Below are 23,680 nucleotides of genomic sequence, written 5' to 3' on the forward strand. Positions count from 1 at the left end.
TTTGATTCATTTGGTTAATCCATTCCATAATTTAATTCCACATACAGATATTCTAAAGGTTTTAAGTGTTGTTTTACATTAGATTTTCTTCTAAGGTTATATTTCTCCTCTTTTGTTGAGAAAAAGTGTTGTACATTCTTGGGTAGCAGGTTATAGTTTGCTTTGTACATCATTTTAGCTGTTTGCAAATGCACCAAATCTTTAAATTTCAATATTTGTGATTCAATAAATAAAGGGTTTGTATGTTCTCTATATGCAACATTATGTATTATTCTAATTGATCTTTTTTGTAACACCGTTAGTGAATGAAGCGCACATTTGTAGTTGTTTCCCCATATTTCTACACAATAAGTGTGAAGTGAAGTGAAGTGAATTATATTTATATAGCGCTTTTTCTCTAGTGACTCAAAGCGCTTTACATAGTGAAACCCAATATCTAAGTTACATTTAAACCAGTGTGGGTGGCACTGGGAGCAGGTGGGTAAAGTGTCTTGCCCAAGGACACAACGGCAGTGACTAGGATGGCGGAAGCGGGGATCGAACCTGCAACCCTCAAGTTGCTGGCACGGCCGCTTTACCAACCGAGCTATACCGCCCCTATATCTCAGATATGGTAACACTAGCGAGCAGCAGAGAATATTAAGTGATTTTTGGTCCAGAATATGTTTAGCTTAATATTAGTAAAGTTGTGGCTTTGTTTTTCGAAAGGTCATAAAATACAAATGAAAACCTTACACATTTTCGGAATATTTGACAGTTTGTCTATGTATATGTTTAGCAAAGTGAAATTTTGGATCAGTAAATCTCATATTAACCTTTGCATTTAGTCTAAGCTAAGCTAAAAAAAAACAACCTCCAGGCCTAGTTGTAGATTCATGTTGACCTAAAAGATTACAAAACATAGAGGGGAACATTTATCTTTTAGAATGTGACATTTTTTTCTATTAATAGGTTGATGAATGTTGGTTTAGAAAACAATGAACATAATGACATCTCATTTTGATCATTTTTTAGCCCTCTGCTAAATCATCCACATCTGACGCCAGAAAAAGGATACTTCTGGTCTGAAGGTGGTGACTGAGCGATGGCCGTCCGTCCTTTCTCCCTGCCATCTTTTGTGCGCAGAGCGCAGGGTCCACGCACGCCTCCAATTATAAAAGGCCAGTCTCTGCCAAATCTCCGAGTAGGACCTCCATTACGCCTCGCTGGGACATGTTTCATAGCGGATCCTATCTTTCCAGGTGACAAAAGAGGCTGATTAATTGTCTCTTTGGAAATTGTCCAGTGAGTGTTCGCGGCTAGAAAGGGGAAGTTAATGGCGTATTTTGCCTGATAAGAAAGGAAGGCCAGGCTGGCCATTAGCAGTGCGCTGATGTTCACTCATCAGGAATAACAATGTGCCGCCCTTAGTCAAATTAATACAGTAAAGGGTATTACTTCTTATGTGCTGCTTTTTACTCCGCTCTCATCTAACCCATTATTTGTCCTGCAGAGAATATTAAGAATCTTTTTTGAATGGCAGAACAAATGATTTCAGAGGACTAAAGTGCTTTGAAGCTGTATTGGCGCATTAAAACAGACTTTCCCACGTTTAATTTCCTTCATTTGAAAAAATAAAATAAAATAAAATGACCTCTTTACCTGAGATATCACTTTTAATTTGGTGATTGTCTTTTCTTTCGCGCGACGAGAGACGGGTTCAAAAGCGCAAAAAGACTCTTTGTCGCCACACGCCATTATGCAAGGTTAATTGTATTTTTTTGGTGGGGGAACGATGAGGAGCGATGAGGAGCTTTGTGTCGCCGCGCTGTCATCCTTCAGGAGGGAAATTGAATGTCGTGGTAGTCTCTGGCAAATAACTCTCTGGAGGAGACAATGGAGACTGACGCTGTAAGTAATGCCCATGTTGTCTGCAAGTGGGGTTGTAACGATTAACAGTTTTAATGATAAAACGCAGTAAAATTCCCAACGGTTAGTATTAACGTTTCAAATTAAATTGAGTGTAAAACCGGGATTGATAACCGTACTTAGATAAACTCAAGGACCAATGTGAGTTTCTCCAGCTTTTTTATTGGAGAAGCAAGCTTCCATGCTAATGGTCACAATCACTGTGATACGAAATGTTAATATTTTTTAAGGGTGTAGCAATTAATCCACGACATCGATCTATCTATCTATATTCAACGATCTATGGATAAGATTCAACTACATCCATCTATGCTTGGCAAGTTGGCCTTCCGGAAGATATATATCGATCTAACGTCGTTTTAAAAGGAAATCCATCGATTTTTAGCGATACTACAAAATAAAACATTGGATTTAAGAATGGCAGACTTTGTATGAAGTTTAGCACTTTTAATGATAAGGACGTTAAATGTTACTCAAGTCTGTCCACCTGTCTGTGGCGTCATCGCCATCAGTCATCAAAACAAGAATGGCATATAGCTACGGTGGCCGAGAAAGGTCACAACAAATGCAAATGCCACAAGACATTAACATAAAGCCACAAAAACGTTCAGCTGCAGCATGATTGCAAAAGCCACAACGCAATAATATAAAGTCACATACCAACTTTAAGCCACATAGGACGCGACAACGGAAGAAAAAGTTTCGCCTGACGGACCAAGTGGCTGTAGCAGAAGGTTGAAACCAGTGGAATGAACATAGTATGTTTAGTATTATTGAAAATGTTATTTATGACTGAAAAAAAGTGGTCACACTTCACTTACTTTTCCAACGTTGTTCATTACACCGTTTTCAACTTTCCACCTCAGCCACTATGTACTTCGTTGAAACTGGTCCGCTGCCATTTCCGTTGCGTCTTAATGTGGTTCTTTTTTGACTTAAAGTTGTTGTGTTGGTGCTTTATGTTTTTGTGTTGTGCCTTTTTAATTTGTTGTGACTTTTCTCAGCCACTGTAGCCGTTTATTGAAATAAGAGTTAGGTATATAGCAGGTCAAACTACTGCTCAGTTAACCTGAAAAAATTTGGTTGCCCTGAATTTCTCAGGTAAACAGACTGTTCATTCATGCATTACTGTACTTTTACTAAGTGTTGAGAATGTGAGCAGAAAGTGTTTCCTCTTGTTAATTCAAACTGAAGTGTCGGTTGCACTTTATTCAAATGTGAATGCATCGGCCATTAATTGTTGTTTACTTGCTTGTTTGTTATCCATAATTCATGTATACATAATTCCCTTACAAAAATAACATTAATATAGGAAACTTCACCTGCTGCAGTGTCCAGTACTTATTATACAGTCACACCGCTTGATATTTTTTGCTAAAAAGTTACTGGATCGATTTCAACTCACTGAATCGTATCTTTCAAAAAAAACTAAAAAAAAACTATTGTTCCATCCCTATCTGCAATGTTACTGCCCAGATTACATTACTATTTACAAACTATTAACAATATTACCATAATATGCAATAAAATATTTAACATTAAATGGTGTTTACTTGTTCTAGACAGCTTCGCTTGCTCCACTCGTTTTAAAAATTTAATGGTCTGGCCAACTCTTATGTAATATTTTTAATGATTCATGCATTTGTTGTAGTGCCGATTTACTACGAGTGAGTTGTATAATAGCCAATATCCTTTACTAAAATGCACATTAACTCCTCCAAAAGTGTCATTAGGCAGCGACGATGTGTATGTAACCAATAGTACACATTTTTAACGTCAAATGGTGTTTAGTTGGTCTACACTGCAGGTAACCTCAAGATTATTTCACTTGCTCCACTCGTTTTGAAACATTTAATGGTCAGGATGCCTCTAATTGATCATTTTTAATGATCCATGCATGCACAGTAATGCATTTTAGTTTTTATAACAGCAGATATCCTTGACAAAAATGCACATAAACAAGTGTCAACATGAGGTAGCGAAAATGCAAAAGTAAATAATACAAATAGTAAATACCTAGTCTACTCTAGACTGCAGGTAACCTTGGAATTACTCTTGCTTGTTTCACTCGTGTTTAATATTTAATTGTCTGCACCGCTAATGAAAACAGTGTTTAAACCTAATTTTTTTCCCTACGTTATAGCTGCTGTGTTAATTTACCACAGGTGTTCATTTCATACACTTTGGGTGTATGACAGGTATTTGACGACATGAGGCTCACATTCACAGGATAAATGTGATTTGTCCGTTTACACTATCTCTCCTGTATATCCAGAAACAATATGGATCAGTAAAACCATGTTGTGAAATGCAAAGCCTACTGCAATGTACACATTGCACACAAACTATGCGTTTTAAAAGGTTGGGTGGGATCGGATGCAGTCTGCTGAAGTGTGTACTGATCATGCAGATCCGTGTGTGTGTGTGTCCTGTGTCGTTCCACTGTGGCATGCTCGCTCCTGATGTGTGCAGCCGGTCAAATGCGGCCACTTGTTTGACCGTAACAAGTCAGACTGTATGTGTAATCACATATCACAGCAGGTCAAAGCATTTTCACTTGAACCTGATATGCAAACATAGGAAGCGAAAATGCACACATTCTGTGTTGATTTTGTTAAGCTTGTGTAGGAAAAATAAAACCCCCATAGTCACTACAACTTGGTACCAATCAAATCTTTGGAAATACAAGATTTTTCTATTGGCTCTCATTAGATTGTGTACCTAATTTTGTGGTCAGTCGTTGGAAAAATCAATCGAGTTATGAAACTGCTTACTTAAGTTATTGTTCGCCGTGTAAAATAAATAAATACAAATTAAAATAATTTATCAGAATGTAAACTAAATTACATTTAGTGTTAAATAATTTAGTTGTGAAATATATAAAACATTATTTCTTCACTATTTGGCAATTATTTATTTAATAGCCAATATTTGTGATCAATTCATATAATTCATGGTCTTTTTAATGAGATATTTGTTTAATGACTTATTTATTAATTTCATTTGTATTTCATGATGCGGTACAATGCGCAATTTGTTTTTGCGCCACACCACCACACTTTTTATCACCTATACCTTAGCTTAAAATGTGTGACTTGCGCTTGCAGGTAATAGAAGGTAAATATAGGTAAAGGAAGGTAAATACAAGGTTAACAAGCTAAAACAAGGTAAATGCAGTGTAGAGTAAGGTAAATATAAGATACAAGAAGGTAAAAAGGTAAGAGAAGGTAAATAGCAGGTAAAAACTAAATAAAAGAGGAAAAATAGAAGGTAAAGAAGGTAAATACAAAATAAGAGGATAAATACAATGTATAAGAAGGTAAATACAAAGTAAAAGAAGGCGTGGCGCAGTGGAAGAATGGCCGTGCGCGACCCGAGGGTCCCTGGTTCAATCCCCACCTAGTACCAAACTCGTCATGTCCGTTGTGCTGGTTAGCGCCTTGCATGGCAGCTCCCTCCATCAGTGTGTGAATGTGTGTGTGAATGGGTAAATGTGGAGGTAGTGTCAAAGCGCTTTGAGTACCTTGAAGGTAGAAAAGCGCTATACAAGTACAACCCATTTATATTTATTTATCATTTAAATAAAAGGTAAAATAAGGTAAATACAAAGTAAAATTGGGGACATTCAAGGAAAAAGAAAGTAAATAGAAGCCAAAACAAGGGCGATATACTGTAGCTCGGTTGGTAGAGTGGCCGTGCCAGCAACTTGAGGGTTCCAGGTTCGATCCCCGCTTCCGCCATCCTAGTCACTGCCGTTGTGTCCTTGGGCAAGACACTTTACCCACCTGCTCCCAATGCCACCCACACTGGTTTAAAATGTAACTTAGATAATGGGTTTCACTATGTAAAAGCGCTTTCAGTCACTAGAGAAAAGCGCTATATAAATATAACTCACTTCAAAACAAGATTCAATCATTCAATCAAAGTTTACTTATATAACCCTTAATCACAAATGTCTCAAAGGGCTGCACAAGCCACAACGACAGAACGAAGATTAATACAAGGTTAAAGAAAATAAATGGAAATTAATGGAGGTACAATCCTGAGTACCACCATAATAGAACCCGCACACACATAGTTGTACTCGCACCACACTTTGAGCCTGGGTCACCAACATGTGGGAATTCTTGTTTGCGGATTCTATGGAAAGTTACGCAGGCAAACGCAGGCTAGTTTGTTACATGGAATGTTTGGGTGTGAAATAACTGAGACTGTATACGAAATATAAATGTATATTTTTTACTTTTTGTGGTATACTAATACTAATGTATGTATACTAATACTTTTTCGAAAAACCAAATGTATGAAAAGTGGGGCGTACAAAAACTGTGTTAGCACTGTATTATAAACACGCAGGGGATGCCCAGTGTCCATACGTTGTGGTTGTCTACATCCATGCATTACCAGACTTCTTTGCACGGCAGGATGTATAATTCAAAGGCAGGTTATGTGGTAAAAAGCAGTTTTCAAACCAGGCTACAAGGAAATTCTGGAAATGATGACCTGAACATGTTTTCGTGTGCAGCCAAAGATGTTTTCTCTTCTCGGAAATGAAGTCATGCCGAAACGCGCCTGGGAGGAGAACACATTGCACCTGTCAGTCGTGGCTCAGGGCAACATTCTGCATCTAATCCCCCCCAATTCACCAAACCTACCCCCCACTCTACACTACTTCCATCCATTCTGGCTAACACGCACACACTCTCACAGAAACACGAAGCAAGGTGCATGTTTTGCTCACGCATCACATGGTGCACGCACACTCCCACGGTCATTGACGCTGAATGTCTTCGTGTGCACTCACTTGTGACTCATTCTTATTTTTCATGCAGGTTTTTTACGCTATAGTCCATTTTTCACACCGCATCAACCTTCATGTGTCATTTTGTCAGCCATTTAGCGTGCACTGCACACGCTCAGTAGACATTTGTCATGCGTGTTAGACACTAGTAAAAATGTGTGCGAATAAGCCGAGAGATATTAGTAAATGATGAAGAGGTAAAACAGCTGTGGCTTCACGTCACTGGAGTGACTGGAGTGGATCAGGATCGATTGATTGATTACAATAAAACTACTCAACATAAATCTCCTAACCTTGACCTGCTCAGTGGCCTTGTGGTTAGAGTGTCCGCCCTGAGACTGGAAGGTTGTGAGTTCAAACCCTGGCCGAGTCATACCAAAGACTATAAAAATGGGACCCATTACCTCCCTGCTTGGCACTCAGCATCAATGTTTGGAATTGAGGGTTAAATCACTAAAATGATTCCCGAGCGTGGCTACCGCTGCTGCTGACTGCTCCCCTCACCTCCCAGGTGGTGAACATGGGGATGGGTCAAATGCAAAGGGTAATTTCACCACACCTAGTGTGTGTATGACGATCATTGGGACTTTAACCCTTTTTAGAGCGGTGGGGAATAGGCTAAAGATGCATTATGCCATGATACAGGACTGGAGAAGAACATTTGGATTGAGGTTTGGAAATGTTCCTCTTGGTTTTGTTACTATATCATTATAAGAAGAGATGTTTAAGCAAGCATCCCCTCTGCATTGTTTGTGTGAAGCGATAGCAAGGGAACCCCTGCGCCTACACGGTTAAGCATATGGTCTTCCCGGTCCAGAGAGAATTGAAGAGAAATGAGCTAAAAGAAACTCACTCCACACGTCTTTGGAACCTCCCATGGAGCGCTTCCATATGTTCAACATATTAGTGCTCGCCGGCTGCATGTCAAAATAAACCAGGGAGAGCAAGTATCGTCATGCATCGATTTAGAAAACAATACAAGTCACCATCATGAGTCGTGCTTTTAAAGACTTTCCGTTATTGAAGTTCATTCTGGTTATAAAGCAGCGACATCTGAAAAGCATGCAAGTAGGCCCCCTGGTGGCAATGTGAAGCATAGCGTGATTGTGTCGTGATTGTGCGACTTCAGGACAAAATTTTTGTGCTTGCTTGTTGAAAAAGTAAGTTCTAGACTTGCTCAGTGGCCTTGTGGTTAGAGTGTCCGCCCTGAGACTGGAAGGTCGTGAGTTCAAACCCCGGCAGAGTCATAATAAAGACTATAAAAATGGGACCCATTACCTCCCTGCTTGGCACTCAGCATCAAGGGTTGGAATTGGGGGTTAAATCACCAAAATGATTCCCGAGTGCGGCCACCGCTGCTGCTCAGTGCTCCCCTCACCTCCCAGGGGGTGAATATGGGGATGGGTCAAATGCAGAGGATAATTTCCCCACACCGAGTGTGTGTGACTATCATTGATACTTTAACTTTATTCATATATGTTTAGTATTTTGTCATGCAATTGCAGCCCTAAAAATAGTTTTCTTGTCATTATTCCAACATTCCCGAGTCGTTTTTTTTACTAGGCTGTCTCGGCAACAGGGCCTGGAAGATGAAGGTGACAGCTCACACCATCCGTCTGTAAGGACGACGCTAGCATTTACTCTACGTGCTCCGGAGAGCGATGGCCGCCCGGCATGACAGGGATAGAGAGAAATGGAGTCAATCGTCGCCGTTGCTCACTCTCAATTCCCGAGTGTGTGTACATCATTCACCGCTGGGAAATGTTCATGCGCGATATGCCGCAGTGACACGCTACCCTTTGAGCACGCACAAGTCGCATTGTATTCTTACTACACCGTACTTGTGCTGCCTTCAAGAACACTGTAAAATCTGAAATCACAGACATTTGATTGGAGGTTAGATTTGCTATATTACTAGATAGGTAGTTAGTTAAATAGGTATGTAGGTGAATGCACAGGTGAATACTGAAGTTGTGCGAGATAAACCGATGAAACGGAATATCCGGTTTGACAAGCGAGCGATTCGGCTCCATTGGTAGCAGCGATTAAAAAAAATCTGATATTAGTATTTTTAGATCAATCAAGTGTTGAAACGTGCGCGACTAGCAATCGGTTAATAGTTTAAAACAACATGAGAGCCAGGAATGTGTGCAAAAGGATTAATGCGTACGCTCCGTTATCTTACCTTACTGAAGACAAGAATAGTAGTGATGTGCGATACCACTGATTTTCTTTGCGATCCGATGCGGGGTAAAATTCAGGCTGGTATTGGCGATGCCAATCTGATACCGATACTTTGTGCAAATATACCTAATGTGTCTGGTGAAAAGTAAAAAGTATTGTATTTCAAGTGTTGCTGCTCTTGGGGAATCATCTTCAAAAGATATAAAGTCACAGGGCGAAACAAAAGAAGGCGATATTCTGCTGTGTTATTTTATTTATATTCAACTGTGTATACCGTGTCTCCAAATAGCCTATAATAAAAGGATGCATACACATGCTTGTTTATTATACTGAGTGACTCATCGCCAATATTTTTCTTAAACAAATGGCAGATGACACTGTGTGTCGCTGCGCATTACGTATTTACTCAGGCGGAAGAAAAAATAGTTCTCACCAATCGCATTTCATTTTGAAAAGTTCCCAATGATTTTGTTACTTTACTCTGTGTTCCTGTTAATGATATACAATATCTTAAAGTAACTAAAGTATCAAAAGTATTGATATTGGGATTTTAAAAATCTATAGCAGATCATAAAGATTTGGTATTGATATTTCAGTATTGATCTGTGCATCACTAAAGAATAGATGTAAATAGAAGCAGTGTGGTCCACTGATCAGTCTTTGCTAGTGGCTAACGCCCCGCCACAGTGTAAAACTGTTTCTAGGTCAGCAGTCAATCAATAAATCAAAGTTTACTTATACAGCCCTTAATCACAAATGTCCCAAGCCACAACGACATCCTTGGCTCAGATCCCACACTATGGCAAGAAAAATCTCAACCCAATGGGAACAACGGGAAACCTTAGAAAGGGCTGCAGAGGTGTGCATCCCCCCTGGGTCACCGGTGCAATGGATGCAGAGTGGATACAGTTAATAATGTGAGAGTCCAGTTCATAGTGGGGCCTGCAGGGGATCATCTTGAATGGGGCGTCGGGGCGTAGAGATGTCACCAACTGATGCAAAGAGGAGTGGTCCATTCTGGGTCCCGACTTTGAACAGCGATTGCCTCATCCATGGAGGCTGATCCGTGGTCACCTGTTAACCTCTCTGCGCAGGAGAGGGGGGCAGAGCAGAAAAGAGAGACAGCAGATCAACTAGTCTAAAAAGGGGTCTATTTAAAGGCTACAGTATACAAATGAGTTTTAAGATGGGACGTAAATGCTTCTACTGAGGTAGCATCTCTAATTGTTACCGGTAAAGCATTCTAGAGTACTGGAGCCGGAATATAAAACGCTTTTTTTAGGCTCTGGGAATCACTGATAAGCCGGTGTTCTTTGAACGCAGATTTCTGGCCGGGACATATGGTACAATACAATCAGCAAGATAGGTTGGTGCTAGACCGTTTAGTAGTAAACGTAAGTAGTAAAACCTTAAAGTCGCATCTTAAGTGCACAGGAAGCCAGTGCAGGTGAGCCAGTATAGGCGTAATATGATCAAACTTTCTTGTTCTTGTCAATAGTCTAGCAGCCGCATTTTGTACCAACTGTAGTCTTTTAATGCTAGACATAGGGAGAACCGAAAATAATGCGTTACAGTAATCGAGACGAGACGTAACGAACGCATGAATAATAATCTCAGCTTCGGTGGTGGACAAAATGGGACGAATTTTAGCGGTATTACGGAGATGGAAGAAGGCCGTTTTAGTAACACTCTTAATGTGTGACTCAAACGAGAGAGTTGGGTCGAAGATAATACACAGATTCTTTACTGAGTCACTTTGTGTAATTGTTTGGTTGTCAAATGTTAAGGTGGTTTTCTCAAATAGGTGCCGGTGTCTAGCAGGACCGATAATCAACATTTCCATTTTCTTAGTGTTAGTTAAGATGCAAAAAGTTGCTGTAGATCCATTGTTTAATTTCATTTAGACACGCCCCTAGGTGACTACAATCTGGTGTGTTGGTCAGCTTTAGGGGCATGTAGAGTTGGGTGTCATCAGCATAACAGTGAAAGCTAACACCGTATTTGCGTATGATGTCGTTTAGCGGCAGCATGTAAATACTGAAGAGTACATGGCCAAGAACCGAACTCTGTGGAACTCCGCACGTTACATTAACATTCTCCAAAGTCACAATATATAATATATTCCAGATATCTTACGACAACTGGAATGGTACCAACCACAGATAATAGCTAATGACTGTTGACCACTGACCTTACTATTTCCAACGAAGATCATAAATAATGAAAACATTTACTTTGTTTTTTCGTTTACGTAACAGTTTTACAATTTTACAACGGGACGGGCCTCAATACTTTGCAGCAAACTTTTGGACATTTTTTCTCGGATGAAAACTCTCGCCACCAAATAAACGTGGTAGCTGCAGCACAGCAAGGTTAGCATTTTTAGCACTTTGCTATCCAACAAATGAAGCACTTTTACCTTCACCACTCTGCCCCCTGGTGTCTATAGATGTAAAACAAGTGGTTTAACGATGCAAAGACAGCTTAATGCTAGAATAAGAAATCAAGAACTTTGTGCTGGCAAGACTTTTATTTTGCCTACGACTTGTGGCCTCTTATACTTTTTTTTTAACATTCAGTCTGACAGTTTGGATTTGGATATTCTCTGCAAGTGTGCATCTCATTTCAATGTGGCTGTGCGGAGTGTGGGAGGACGGGCGAGGAAGCAGGAATGGAAGTAGCGAGACAGAGGGGAAGTAGGTAAAGAGATCACATTTCCCACAATGCACTGCATGTTTAATGGACCTCAGTGATTTGTAGTCTCATCATAAATACAGTGGAGGTTTACAGTAAGCGTGTGTGAGTCCACTGAGGTTTGTGTGTGTGCCTCCTACCTTTTAGCAGCGTCCAGATGTGGTCCATCTGAAGTCCTTTTCCTGCCATTTTAAACATGTTTGGCGAGCAAAGCGGGATCACAGCAGATGTGGTTTAGGCGGATTTGCAGATGGCGCGCCTCTCCCCCCCATCCCTTTGCTTCGTCTTCCAAAGTTTAGCAAGGAGAGAAGGGGAAAAACACAAGTGAGGTTGAGTACAGTATAGAGCTTGTCGCTGACTGTTGCTTTTGGAAGTTCCCGTGCTGGTTGCCTTGGCAACGCTTTCTCTTCTGTTCTCCCAACAGTCATCGTGTGTTTATTAATTCATCCTCTGCTGGTGTTGCCAATCAAATAGCTCAGACTTTAACGTCACAACATGAGGTCTATGATGAAGGTTTTAAGGACATTTTTTGCAAGAACCCTTCTGATATTCAGTGGTATCGTAGGCCACGGATGCTGAGGTCTAAAGACAAACGTTCTTATTTCATGTCCATTCTCTGTTTTAATTACTAAAAACAAACTTCCTTCACAACAAGAATCCTATTGATCTTTAAGTGAGATTATGTGTGACTGAGCTCAGGGCAAAGGAGTTCAGATATTCGACTGTCAATACACCATTCACAATTTGCATACAATACTTACCAAACAAACAATACATCACTTCACAAATGTTATTTATTTAAGTTTATATATGTTTAGCATCTTGCCATTTTGAACACTCTCACTGACTCAAAACAGAAAAATGGTGTAGGATAAGCCTTCTTATGTCATCGTCCGCATATAAACTTTGTTGTTTATATTAGCTACAGTATGCGTGTACTGTGTTACAGAAAACTGTCAGTTCTTAAATTATACCTCTTTTGTGTCATTGTACGTATGTATATGTACCCTAATGTAGGTATGTTGCCAGGTAGGCAGGTAGTTATTGGGCAGTTAGATAGGTATGGAGTTATGCAGTTATGTAGATAAGCGAGTATGTACTGGAGATAGATACAGTATATAGGTAAATATGTAGGTATATCGTAGACATCTATCTGGATAAGTTTGTAAGTAAGTAGGTACCGTATTTTTCAGACAATAGGGCGCACCAGATTATAAGGCGCACTGCAGATGAGCGGGTCTATTCAGGTCTATTTTCATACAAAAGGCGCACCGGATTATAAGGCGCATTAAAGTGGTCATATTATGATTTTTTTTCCCTAAATTTAAAACACTTCCTTGTGGTGTACACATGTAATGGTGGTTCTTTGGTCAAAATGTTGCATAAATGATGTTTTACAGATCATCTTCAAGCCGCCTTCTGATTGTTGCTTCAGGATGCGGCGTTTTGTGGGCGGTCTTATTTACGTGGCCCCACTTCGACAGTGTCTTCTCCCCGTCATCTTTGTTGTAGCGGTGTAGCGTGCAAGGACGTGCGTGGAAGAAGTGTCAAAAGATGGAGCTAATTGTTTTAATGAAAATCAGACTTTACTTAAATCAATCACGGAGCAGCATCTCCTCATCCGTGTCTCACAAGTGCAACAACAACGCCGGAAATGTGTCCCGTGAAAAACCGTCCGACCGGAACTCTCTAATAACTAAAGTTCCGTGGGTGAATTATGTAAACCCACTACACCGGTAGTTTTTAGCACTTCCATAGCGAGACTACTGACAGATATAAGTTAGAACTTTACACTACTTTATATTAGAAATGGCAACAGCGGAGGATGAATGTCACATAACAAGAAGATAGAGAAAAAGAAGAATCTTACAGATCACGGAGTCGTCACGGACTACAATGGCGGACGCGCACACATTTTCAGAACTTATGCAGCACATCAGCAGGTACCAGAAGGTAAGAAAAGTTGGTTTTGCATAATTTTGTGAAACAAAACGCCAGATATGTCTTACCTTATACACACACCATAATAATACTCATATATTGAAGCACAGTACAATCCATCAAGCGGTGTTTACTGGCGTCATCTTGCAGTCAACATGTATCTCTTATGTGTGACTGCCATCTACTGGTCACACTTATCATTACACCATGTACCAAATAAAATAGCTTTGAGGTCGGTAAGCACAACCAGAATTATTCCATACATTAGGCGCACCGGGTTATAAGGCGCACTGTCGATTTTTGAGAAAATGAAAGGATTTTAAGTGCGTCTTATAGTCCGAAAAATACGGTATATGGGAAGATGGTCAGATAGATAGGTATGTAGGGAGGTACATAGATGGATAGGTTGGCAGGTGGCTAGCTGGGTGTGTAGCTAGGTATGTGGTTATATAAGTAGGTATACTGTAGATAAATGGATTGATAGATAGGTAAGTAGATGGGAAGGTGGTCAAATAGATAGGCATGTAGGGTAATTGGGACTAAAATGGATAGGTCGTAAGGTCGATGGATAGGTATGTAGGTAGGTATACTATAAATAAATGGGTTGATAGATTATGTACTATAAGTAAATGGGAAGGCGGTCAGCAAGGTATGCATTTAGCTGGGTAAGTTAATTTGTAATAAGATGGATAGGATAGAAGGGTATGTAGATTTGGATGCAGGCAGATATCTTGTAAATAGATAAGTATGTAAGTAGATGGGAAGGTGGTCACATGGGTATGTAGGTAGATGGGTAGGTAGAATAGAACCAAACGCTTTATTTCATCAAACATGAGGGCATGATGAAAATACAGGTAGTTACTCTATTAGGTGAAGTTAAAATACAAGACAAGCAATAAATAACATGTTAAAAATAAATATCAGTACGAACAGCAGTGAAAAACGGCGAAAGCTATTGGGACAGATTCAATAGCCTAATGGCCCACGAGTAAAAACTGTTTTAAATTCTGTTTGTCTGGCTCTTTTGTGACTGAAATCTCTTCCATAATGGCAGCAGGTTGAACGAGTGCTGACCAGGGTGAGAGCGCTCTGCCAGGAGCGAGAGCGAGCAATGTCCTCTCGGGAGGGCAGAGGGCGACTGATAATCTTGTCTCGATAGATGGTATATAGGTAGGTAGATGAGCATGTTGGCTGATATTTAGGTGTATATGTGAAGTATTTGGTAGCTAGATAGGTATGTACAGGTAAATAGTTGGATAGTTAGGTAGGTAAATAGGTAGTTCTGTGTTGGAACTTTGTTGACATCGGCTTGACTTTGACATGAATAGCCAACTGCTTCCATGTTCTTTTCGGTGTGCATGCTGCCATCCATCCATCCATTTTCTACCACTTAATCCCTTCGGGGTCGCGGGGGGCGCTGGAGCCTATCTCAGCTACAATCGGGCGGAAGGCGGGGTACACCCTGGACAAGTCGCCACCTCATCGCAGGGCCAACACAGATAGACAGACAACATTCACACTCACATTCACACACTAGGGCCAATTTAGTGTTGCCAATCAACTTATCCCCAGGTGCATGTCTTTGGAGGTGGGAGGAAGCCGGAGTACCCGGAGGGAACCCATGCAGTCACGGGGAGAACATGCAAACTTCACACAGAAAGATCCCGAGCCCGGGATTGAACCCAAGACTACTCAGGACCTTCGTATTGTGAGGCAGATGCACTAACCCAGCGTTTCTCAAAGTGTGGGGCGCGCCCCACTGGTGGGGAATAGAGACATGACAGGTGGGGCGCGAGGAACGGGAGGGAATTTCACTTAAATTTTTTTTTTTTTTTTTTTTTTTTTTTTTTTAGATTTTTTTTTTTTTACTAGGCTTTCATTTTCTATACACACTGTAAATCACTTTGTGATTCTGTCTGTGAAATCCGCTATATAAATAAATGTAAATTACTTATTTTTCCTGTAGGCTTTACATTTCTAGGTAGGAGCAAAAGTTTGACAGACATAGCAACAGTAACTAATGGGGGCGGGGCTAAGCGGAACAAACTTGACGAGACAAGCGCAGCAAAATGAAAAGCTGTCCCACTGTCAAACGACGCAGTTGCGAGACGTATATGCGACATTGCAAGTGATCTTGAGGAACAACTCGGAGACAAATGAAAAGAAAGTCGTTTTGCTTTACAAGTGGACGAAGCTACTGACAGCAATAAAGACTTCCTGTTCATCGCATACGTCCGCTTTGTGAATGGTGAGTCACTGTGCGAGGATTTGCTGTTTTGCAAATACATCAAAAATAGAGCCTCTGCTGATGAGCTGTTCAAGATAATGGACAGTTTCCTCAAAGAACACGACCTTAAATGGGAAAACTGTGTGGACTTTTGCTCTGATGGCGCAATGACCATGGCAGGGTCAAGAAACAAGCTGCAGGCTCTAATAAAGAGGGTTGCGCCAAATGCGCATTGGACACACTGTGTCATTCACCGGGAAGAACTCGCGTCAAGGCAGCTCAGCCCCGAACTCAATGAGGTTTTAACAGATGTGAGCGCGGTAAATTTGATCAAAACACGACCACTGAAAGCGCGACTATTCTCTGCACTGTTTGAGGAAATTGGAGCTGATCATACAGCCCTGCTGTTTCACCATACTTGCCAACCTTGAGACCTCCGATTTCGGGAGGTGGGGGTGGGGGCGTGGTTAAGAGGGGAGGAGTATATTTACAGCTAGAATTCACCAAGTCAAGTATTTCACATATATATATATATATATATATATATATATATATAAGAATACTTGACTTTCAGTGAATTCTAGCTATATATATATATATATATATATATATATATATATATATATATATATATATATATAAATAAGAGAAATACTTGAATTTCAGTGTTCATTTATTTACACATATACACACACATAACACTCATCTACTCATTGTTGAGTTAAGGGTTGAATTGTCCATCCTTGTTCTATTCTCTGTCACTATTTTTCTAACCATGCTGAACACCCTCTCTGATGATGCATTCTGCTTCGTCTCCATGTTGTGTGCGCAGTTGTGCACTGCACTCTCTAAAAGCCCTAGATGTTAATGTCACATATGCATGTACATTAGATGACAGTATTGCCCTGTTTAAGAGTGTCACAACATTGCTGTTTACGGCAGACGAACTGCTTTACGGTAGACGAAAACGTGACTGCTGTTGTTGTGTGTTGTTGCCATGCTGGGAGGACGTTAATGAAACTGCCTAACAATAAACCCACGTAAGAAACCAAGAACTCGCCCTCGATCATTCTACAGTTATAACGTGATTGGGCAGGCACGCTGTTTATATTGTGGGAAAGCGGACGTGAAAACATGCTGTCGACACGTCACTCAGGTACGCCTGAATTTCGGGAGAAAATTTGTCCCGGGAGGTTTTCGGGAGAAGCGCTGAATTTCGGGAGTCTCCCGGAAAATCCGGGAGGGTTGGCAAGTATGTGTTTCACAGTGAAGCAAGGTGGCTCTCCCGGGGCAAAGTGCTGTCACTTGCCCTGTCTTGCCAAATGCATAGCTCCTCCTTTTTTTTTTTGCAAAGATTGCAAAGTGGCACTTTTATTTTATTTATTTTGAACTTGATGCAAGTTATTTGATTTATTTATTTATTTATTTATTTATTTATTTATTTTTTATTTTTTTTTATGTCCTGTCCAGCTTCTCAGGCAAATCATATAGTTGATGTAGATGCCCATGTCGGCTGTTCAGATTTACTTTACAAAAGAGAAGTGTAGGATACTTCTCTTGTTGCCTTATTTGTATTTGACTTTATTAAATGTATTTATATTATCATTTAGTGCAGCCGGGCCGGAGCAGGAGGGGATAGAAAGAGAAAAAAAAAGAAGACAGAGGGGGAAATTGTGGGGACAAGAGGGGGATTAGACAGAGAGACAAAAACAACAACAGCAAACAACAACAACAACAACAACAACAATAGAGCAACATCAGCAAATATGACATGTACAAATATGATGGTAAAAGTAATAGCAAATAAGCAGTTAGCGAAAAATAAAAAATAATACAGAAATGACAATGAGCATTATTACACTACAAATGGATCAATACAAATACCAATAGAAATAGCGCTATTGATAATGAACAATACCAATAATTTACCTTTATTATCAACAATACAGTTGTTTAAATGCAACAATACATATACGTAATGATAACTTGAGATACGAAAGAATGCAGAAAAATGGAGGGGGAGAAAGAGAAGCAACCTACATTAACCTTGTAGATTGTTATAGTCACAATAGGTTAAGCTTTGTCAGTGTGCCATGTGTTACACCCAGTTTACCCTAGGGCAACAACGTTAATATATGTTTGATGAAACGTGATTATGTGCATGAGTGTAAGTATGCATATGTACTTGTATATGTACAGAATGTGTATATGTGTTTGTACAATGAATGTATATGTACAGAATGTGTATATGTGTTTGTACAGTGAATGTATATGTACAGTATGTGTATGTTTGTATATTGAATGTGCGTGTGGATGTACGAACATTAGGTAGGTAAATATGTACTGTATTTGTGTATGTATGTGGGAGCGTAGGTACCTATGTACGTATGTGAGCATATGTGAATTTGCATGTACAATACATTCGACTCCCAGAGTGCGTGGGAGCCAGAGCACGGCCCCATCACCCCCGAGAGCCCAACCCACAAACAGGAGGCGTGGTGCCCAGGGAACCAGGGACCACCGCCCCCACGCAGCCAAGCCGGCCAGCGACAGGAACCCCAGAGCCCGACCCACCGTACCGCCCACAAGGGCCAGCAGCAGGCCGCAGACAGACGCACCCGGCAGAGGACAGGGCACGAGAAAAGCAGGGGACAGCCAGACCCCAAGCCAGCGAGAGACCACACCCCACACGGGCAGAAAGGCGAGACGCCCCGCCCGAGGGACCCAGAGACTCCCCGCAACCGGACGGGAAGACCGCCCCCGCCCCACCGGCAACCGGGCCCCCACGAGCCCACCCCCCACCCCCGGAGAGCGCGGCGAGGCCAGCCCCCGGCCACCCCACCCAAACCGGCCGCCGCAGGACCACCCAGGCACAGGGCCACGGGAACCACCCACCCCACCCGCAGGGACCCCAACGATGGAGATGGAACAACCAGCAACCGCCCCGCCGAGCCCCCCCCCCTGAGGGAGGGGAAAATTAAAAAATAATATTAATAAAATATATTAAAAAATAAATAAATTAATAAATTAATTAATTAATTAATTAAAAAAAAAAAGAATTAAAAGAAGATCACAGACATGCTGACAAACAAGGTCACTACCCCAGCAACTGGCCGACTCGCAGCACCTCGGAATACCTTGCAGCACCAAGCTACCACAATAGACGCAGGGACTAGGCCCAACAGGCCCCAACCAAGACGGGCACCCGGAAGGGATGGACAGCGGGACCCAGGAGCTCCAGACACGCAGTTCGGATGCAGTAGCCTGAGGCGTCGACCCCCGTCTGACAGGCAGGCCCAGAGCGTACCCCCAGAAATATACATACATATATACATACACATACACACATACACGTATACATACCCACACATACACATATATACATATACATACACATATGTACACATACACATATATAAACATACATACATACACACACATATACATACATATACACAGTTCGTCAGCCCCGACAGCCATCACGCGCGCGCGCTGCCATCAGTCACAACATCAGCCACACCCCTGCACCAGACCCAGCAGCCACGGGCGCCCACACCACAAACAAACGGCAACAGAAACAGCAGCCGCAATAACCCCAGACAGCCAGCACCAGCCAATCAAATCAAAGCGATCAAAAAAAAACTGCGACCAGCAACCACACGCCACCAGGGCCACGGAGACCAGCCGGCGCCAGCCCGCCGGTCAGCCCGAACGCCAACACGCAAACAAGAGACACCAACAACCCCCCCAACCAAAAGGCCCCCCACCCCAACCCAAACCCGCACAAACACACCACCGCCCAAACAACCGAGACACAGCATCCAGACCAGACACGGGGGCTGCGCCGCCACCACACCAAGTCACCAACAGAGACCCCACAGCGCAAGGTCGGGCCACACGGGCACGGACCCCATCCAACAGGAAGTGAGACCCGCGCGACGCCACACACAAATAAATAATAAGATTAAAAAAAATAAAAAAATAAAATAAAATAAAAAAATAAAATTTAAAAAAATAAAATAAAATAAAAATAAGTAAATAATAAAAATAAAAATAATAAATACATTAAAAATAAAAAAATATATATAACAATAATAAATGAATAAAAGCCTGGCAGGCCACCAGACCGCAGTCCCCGCCGTCCGACGAGGCAATGAGGGGTGCGCCGAACCCCAAACCCCCCATGCATGTGTACAAGGCCCCCAGAGTGTCTACTGTGTAGTTAAAATTAGGAGGTCAGCCGTTACAGCCGACCTCCAGTCCCTATTGATGTGTGTACTGTAGCGTGAGTGAGATATGTATGCTTGTGGGAACTAATAATGCGATTAAAATTGGGGGACATCAAGGTCATGGTGGGTCCCAACCAAACCAAGCCCCCCAAATCCTAAGTGTCTAATATGCAGCTAAGATTGAGGGATGGACGAGCAGGGGACAAGACAGGAGGACTGGAGCCCCATTGGAGGCATCCTCAACCCCCCGCCATGCCTCCCCGCAGGACAATCCCCAAAGTCCTATATATGTGTGACTGTGTGCGCTATAAGTAGGAGGAGTTATTTGATTTATTATTGAACTTGATGCAAGTTATAACACTTTTATTTGATTTATTATTGAACTTGATGCAAGTTATAACACTTTTATTTGATTTATTATTGAACTTGATGCAAGTTATAACACATTTTTTGATTTATTATTGAACTTGATGCAAGTTATAACACTTTTGTTTTATTTATTATTGAACTTGATGCAAGTTATTTTATTTATTATTGAACTTGATGCAAGTTATACCAGGCAGCACGGTGGAAGAGGGGTTAGTGCATCTGCCTCACAATACGAAGGTCCTGAGTAGTCTTGGGTTCAATCCCGGGCTCGGGATCTTTCTGTGTGGAGTTTGCATGTTCTCCTCGTGACTGTGTGGGTTCCCTCCGGGTACTCCGGCTTCCTCCCACCTCCAAAGACATGCACCTGGGGAAAGGTTGATTGGCAACACTAAATTGGCCCTAGTGTGTGAATGTGAGTGTGAATGTTGTCTGTCTATCTGTGTTGGCCCTGCAATGAGGTGGCGACTTGTCCAGGGTGTACCCCACCTTCCGCCCGATTGTAGCTGAGATAGGCTCCAGCGCCCCCCGCGACCCCAAAGGGAATAAGTGGTAGAAAATGGATGGATGGATGGGCAAGTTATACCACAACTGCACAGTTATTTTATTCATTATTGAACTTGATGTTATTTTATGTTATTGAGTTTGAATGTATACAACTTGATGTTACTTGATGTTCAATAAATTTGAAAATGTTAAACTTGGCATTAGCGTTCTGTTAGGCCGATGGGGGCAGGTGGGGCTTGAAAACTCCCCCTTGTCCAAAGTGGGGGATGACAAAAAAAAGTTTGAGAACCACTGCACTAACCCCTCTGCCACCGGTGCACGCTGCCGATTGCAGAAAAAAAGTGGTTTAAAAGGAAGCTCGCATTGGTGAAAAACAATAATTATCATGGTACCAAAAGTGTCTTATAAGTTATAAGTGATGGAACTGTATTATTAAAGGTACAAACTTACTTATAATCATAGTTATAATGATAAATGTGATAACCTTTTGAGAGGTGTGTATGAGGAGGAGTCCTTGGCTTATTATCGTTTTCTGTCTCTGTGGAATGATGCAAGCTGGACTGTGTTCTCTCAGCCCCCTTCAGCCGGGGGCACATGGCTCTGAGCCCGGAGAGGTCAGCAGGGTCAGTCTCTGCCCGCCGCTCTGACACCGAGCACCGGCTTGTTTACAGGTTTTACTGTCGCAACGGCTCAGCCTCCCATGGGCGCGCACTCCGCCACATTTAAACACACTATTCTGCAGTGATATAGTAGGTTGCTATGGCAACAGTATGACCTGCCTGTATGCACACCTTACCTCTCCAATGTATGCACATACTGCTGGGAAACATATTGTGTGTACATATTAATTATGGCTGCAGTAACGTGAACATTGATTTACTCTCCAGCATTTGTCTGAGCTGCTAGCGGCCGTGCGTCTGCCCTTCATCCACCCGTCCTACCTTCTCAACGTGGTGGACAATGAGGAGCTCATCAAGTCGTCCGAGGCGTGCAGAGACCTTGTCAACGAAGCCAAGCGCTACCACATGCTGCCTCACGCTCGCCAGGAGATGCCGACCCCCAGGACCAGACCCAGACTCTCTGCAGGTGACACACATCTGCACAAATCTTTATTTATTTATTTTTTTTAGAAAGTCTCTGACTATACAAATTACTTTCGCTTTCATATATCCAGCCATACCTACATACCTACCCGGCTATCTCTACCCCTCTATGTCCATACTTGTGTGCATAACCATCTCCCAACATACATATCTGCCAACCTACATACATACCTTTCTATATACCCATCTAACTACCTATCTATTTACCTACTCATCTACCCACATACCTACCCACTTATGTAACTAACTAGATGTCTACCTAAACATTTATTGTATACACTTACATACCAATCGTCCTACCTAGCAACATACAGGACCTACATTCCCTACCTGCCGATAGACCCATCTAACTACCAATGTATGTACATATCTACATACCTCACCTTGACCGTCAACCTAACCCTCAACCTACCTAAATACCCACTCACATTCATATTTGCTTATCAGCCTACATACTTACCTACATACTTATCTACTACATACCCAGCTACTTACTTACCAAGCTACCTACATGACTGACTACCTACTGTACCTGCCAACATACCTATCTACCTATTTACCAACTACATACCTATCAACACACCCATCTACCTATCATGCTAGCTAATACCTTGCAAAATGCCTACCTACTGTACATCCACCGCTACCTCCCTACCATTTACATCCATTCTGTACCTACCTATCTACCGACAAACTTATAGCTACAGGACATGCATACATAGCTACATATGCCTCTACCTACCTGCTTACTTACAGACCCCTCTACCTCTACACCTGTCGACTTACCTACGCACGTGTATGCCTACCCATCGACCTACATACCCACTTTTGCCTATAATAGTAAACACTGTTGTAGTACAAGACACACAACTTTGTGTAACAAGGTCCACCTAAAAGCTATGTGGGACTCATCCTACACACACGCACACACACACCTGCATGTCCTTGCTGCCAATGAAGTGTTTTCACACACACCGACACACTTCAGCGCTCGGCTGTACAAACAATCGTTTTGTGCGTCACGCTGCGGCGACTTCAGCCTCCGTTTGCTTTAACGGCTAATGAGTAAACAAGAGGGGAGTCGCTTGGTATTTCCGTTTAATTGTCCGTAATGACGTCGTTTGAGGCATCTTAAGGGCTTTGGCAGCATTGCACGCTTGCGGGCCCGCCACATAATGTTTGTTTGCTTGTGGCTGTGTGCGTCACAACCACATAATAGCACATAAACGCCGCTGGGGAGGAGTGCATGCATGTTGCATTACACGCCACCTGCTCAGTGTGTGTGTGTGATCTTGCCTTTATAGCTTTGTGTGGCACCTGATGTCATACATTTCGGGCTGTCAACTAGGCCTCGACAACTAATTGAATTTGATTTCGATTATGGCTTCTCTAAGATCATAGAAATGCTATAATCGAAAAAAACAATTAATTTCCACGCAATGTGCATGCAAATTCCCGAGGTTGTGACGGTGAAACAGATGAGTGAGCGTTTTAGTAAAGAAAAGACCACGTCTACTAAAAGTTTGAGATCTCACCATGGTTGGTATGTTTTTTGTTTTTTTTACAGTTCAACAAAATATTTCACAATAATAATACAATTCGAATTCCAAACCAAGCCCGGCCCAGCAACATTCAGAATAGCAATCAACAGAGTAATTGAGAGGACATACAAACATGAAACAATCCAAAGTAGTCAAACAAAAATGTATAATATCAACAG

At 41.8% G+C, this 23,680-nt stretch overlaps 1 protein-coding gene across 2 annotated transcripts in view; it reads left to right on the forward strand.

The window, feature by feature from the left end:
* LOC133576296 (kelch-like protein 29) overlaps positions 1-23,680 on the forward strand; it is a 490,295-nt gene that overhangs the window by 406,088 nt on the left and 60,527 nt on the right. For both annotated transcript variants that reach the window (XM_061929422.1, XM_061929421.1), the window contains one exon: positions 21,745-21,943. In XM_061929422.1, the coding sequence (XP_061785406.1) occupies positions 21,745-21,943 (199 nt within the window). The remainder of the gene's footprint in view (positions 1-21,744; positions 21,944-23,680) is intronic.

Source organism: Nerophis lumbriciformis, linkage group LG34, assembly GCF_033978685.3.
Source record: "Nerophis lumbriciformis linkage group LG34, RoL_Nlum_v2.1, whole genome shotgun sequence".
Taxonomy (NCBI): Eukaryota; Metazoa; Chordata; class Actinopteri; order Syngnathiformes; family Syngnathidae; genus Nerophis; species Nerophis lumbriciformis.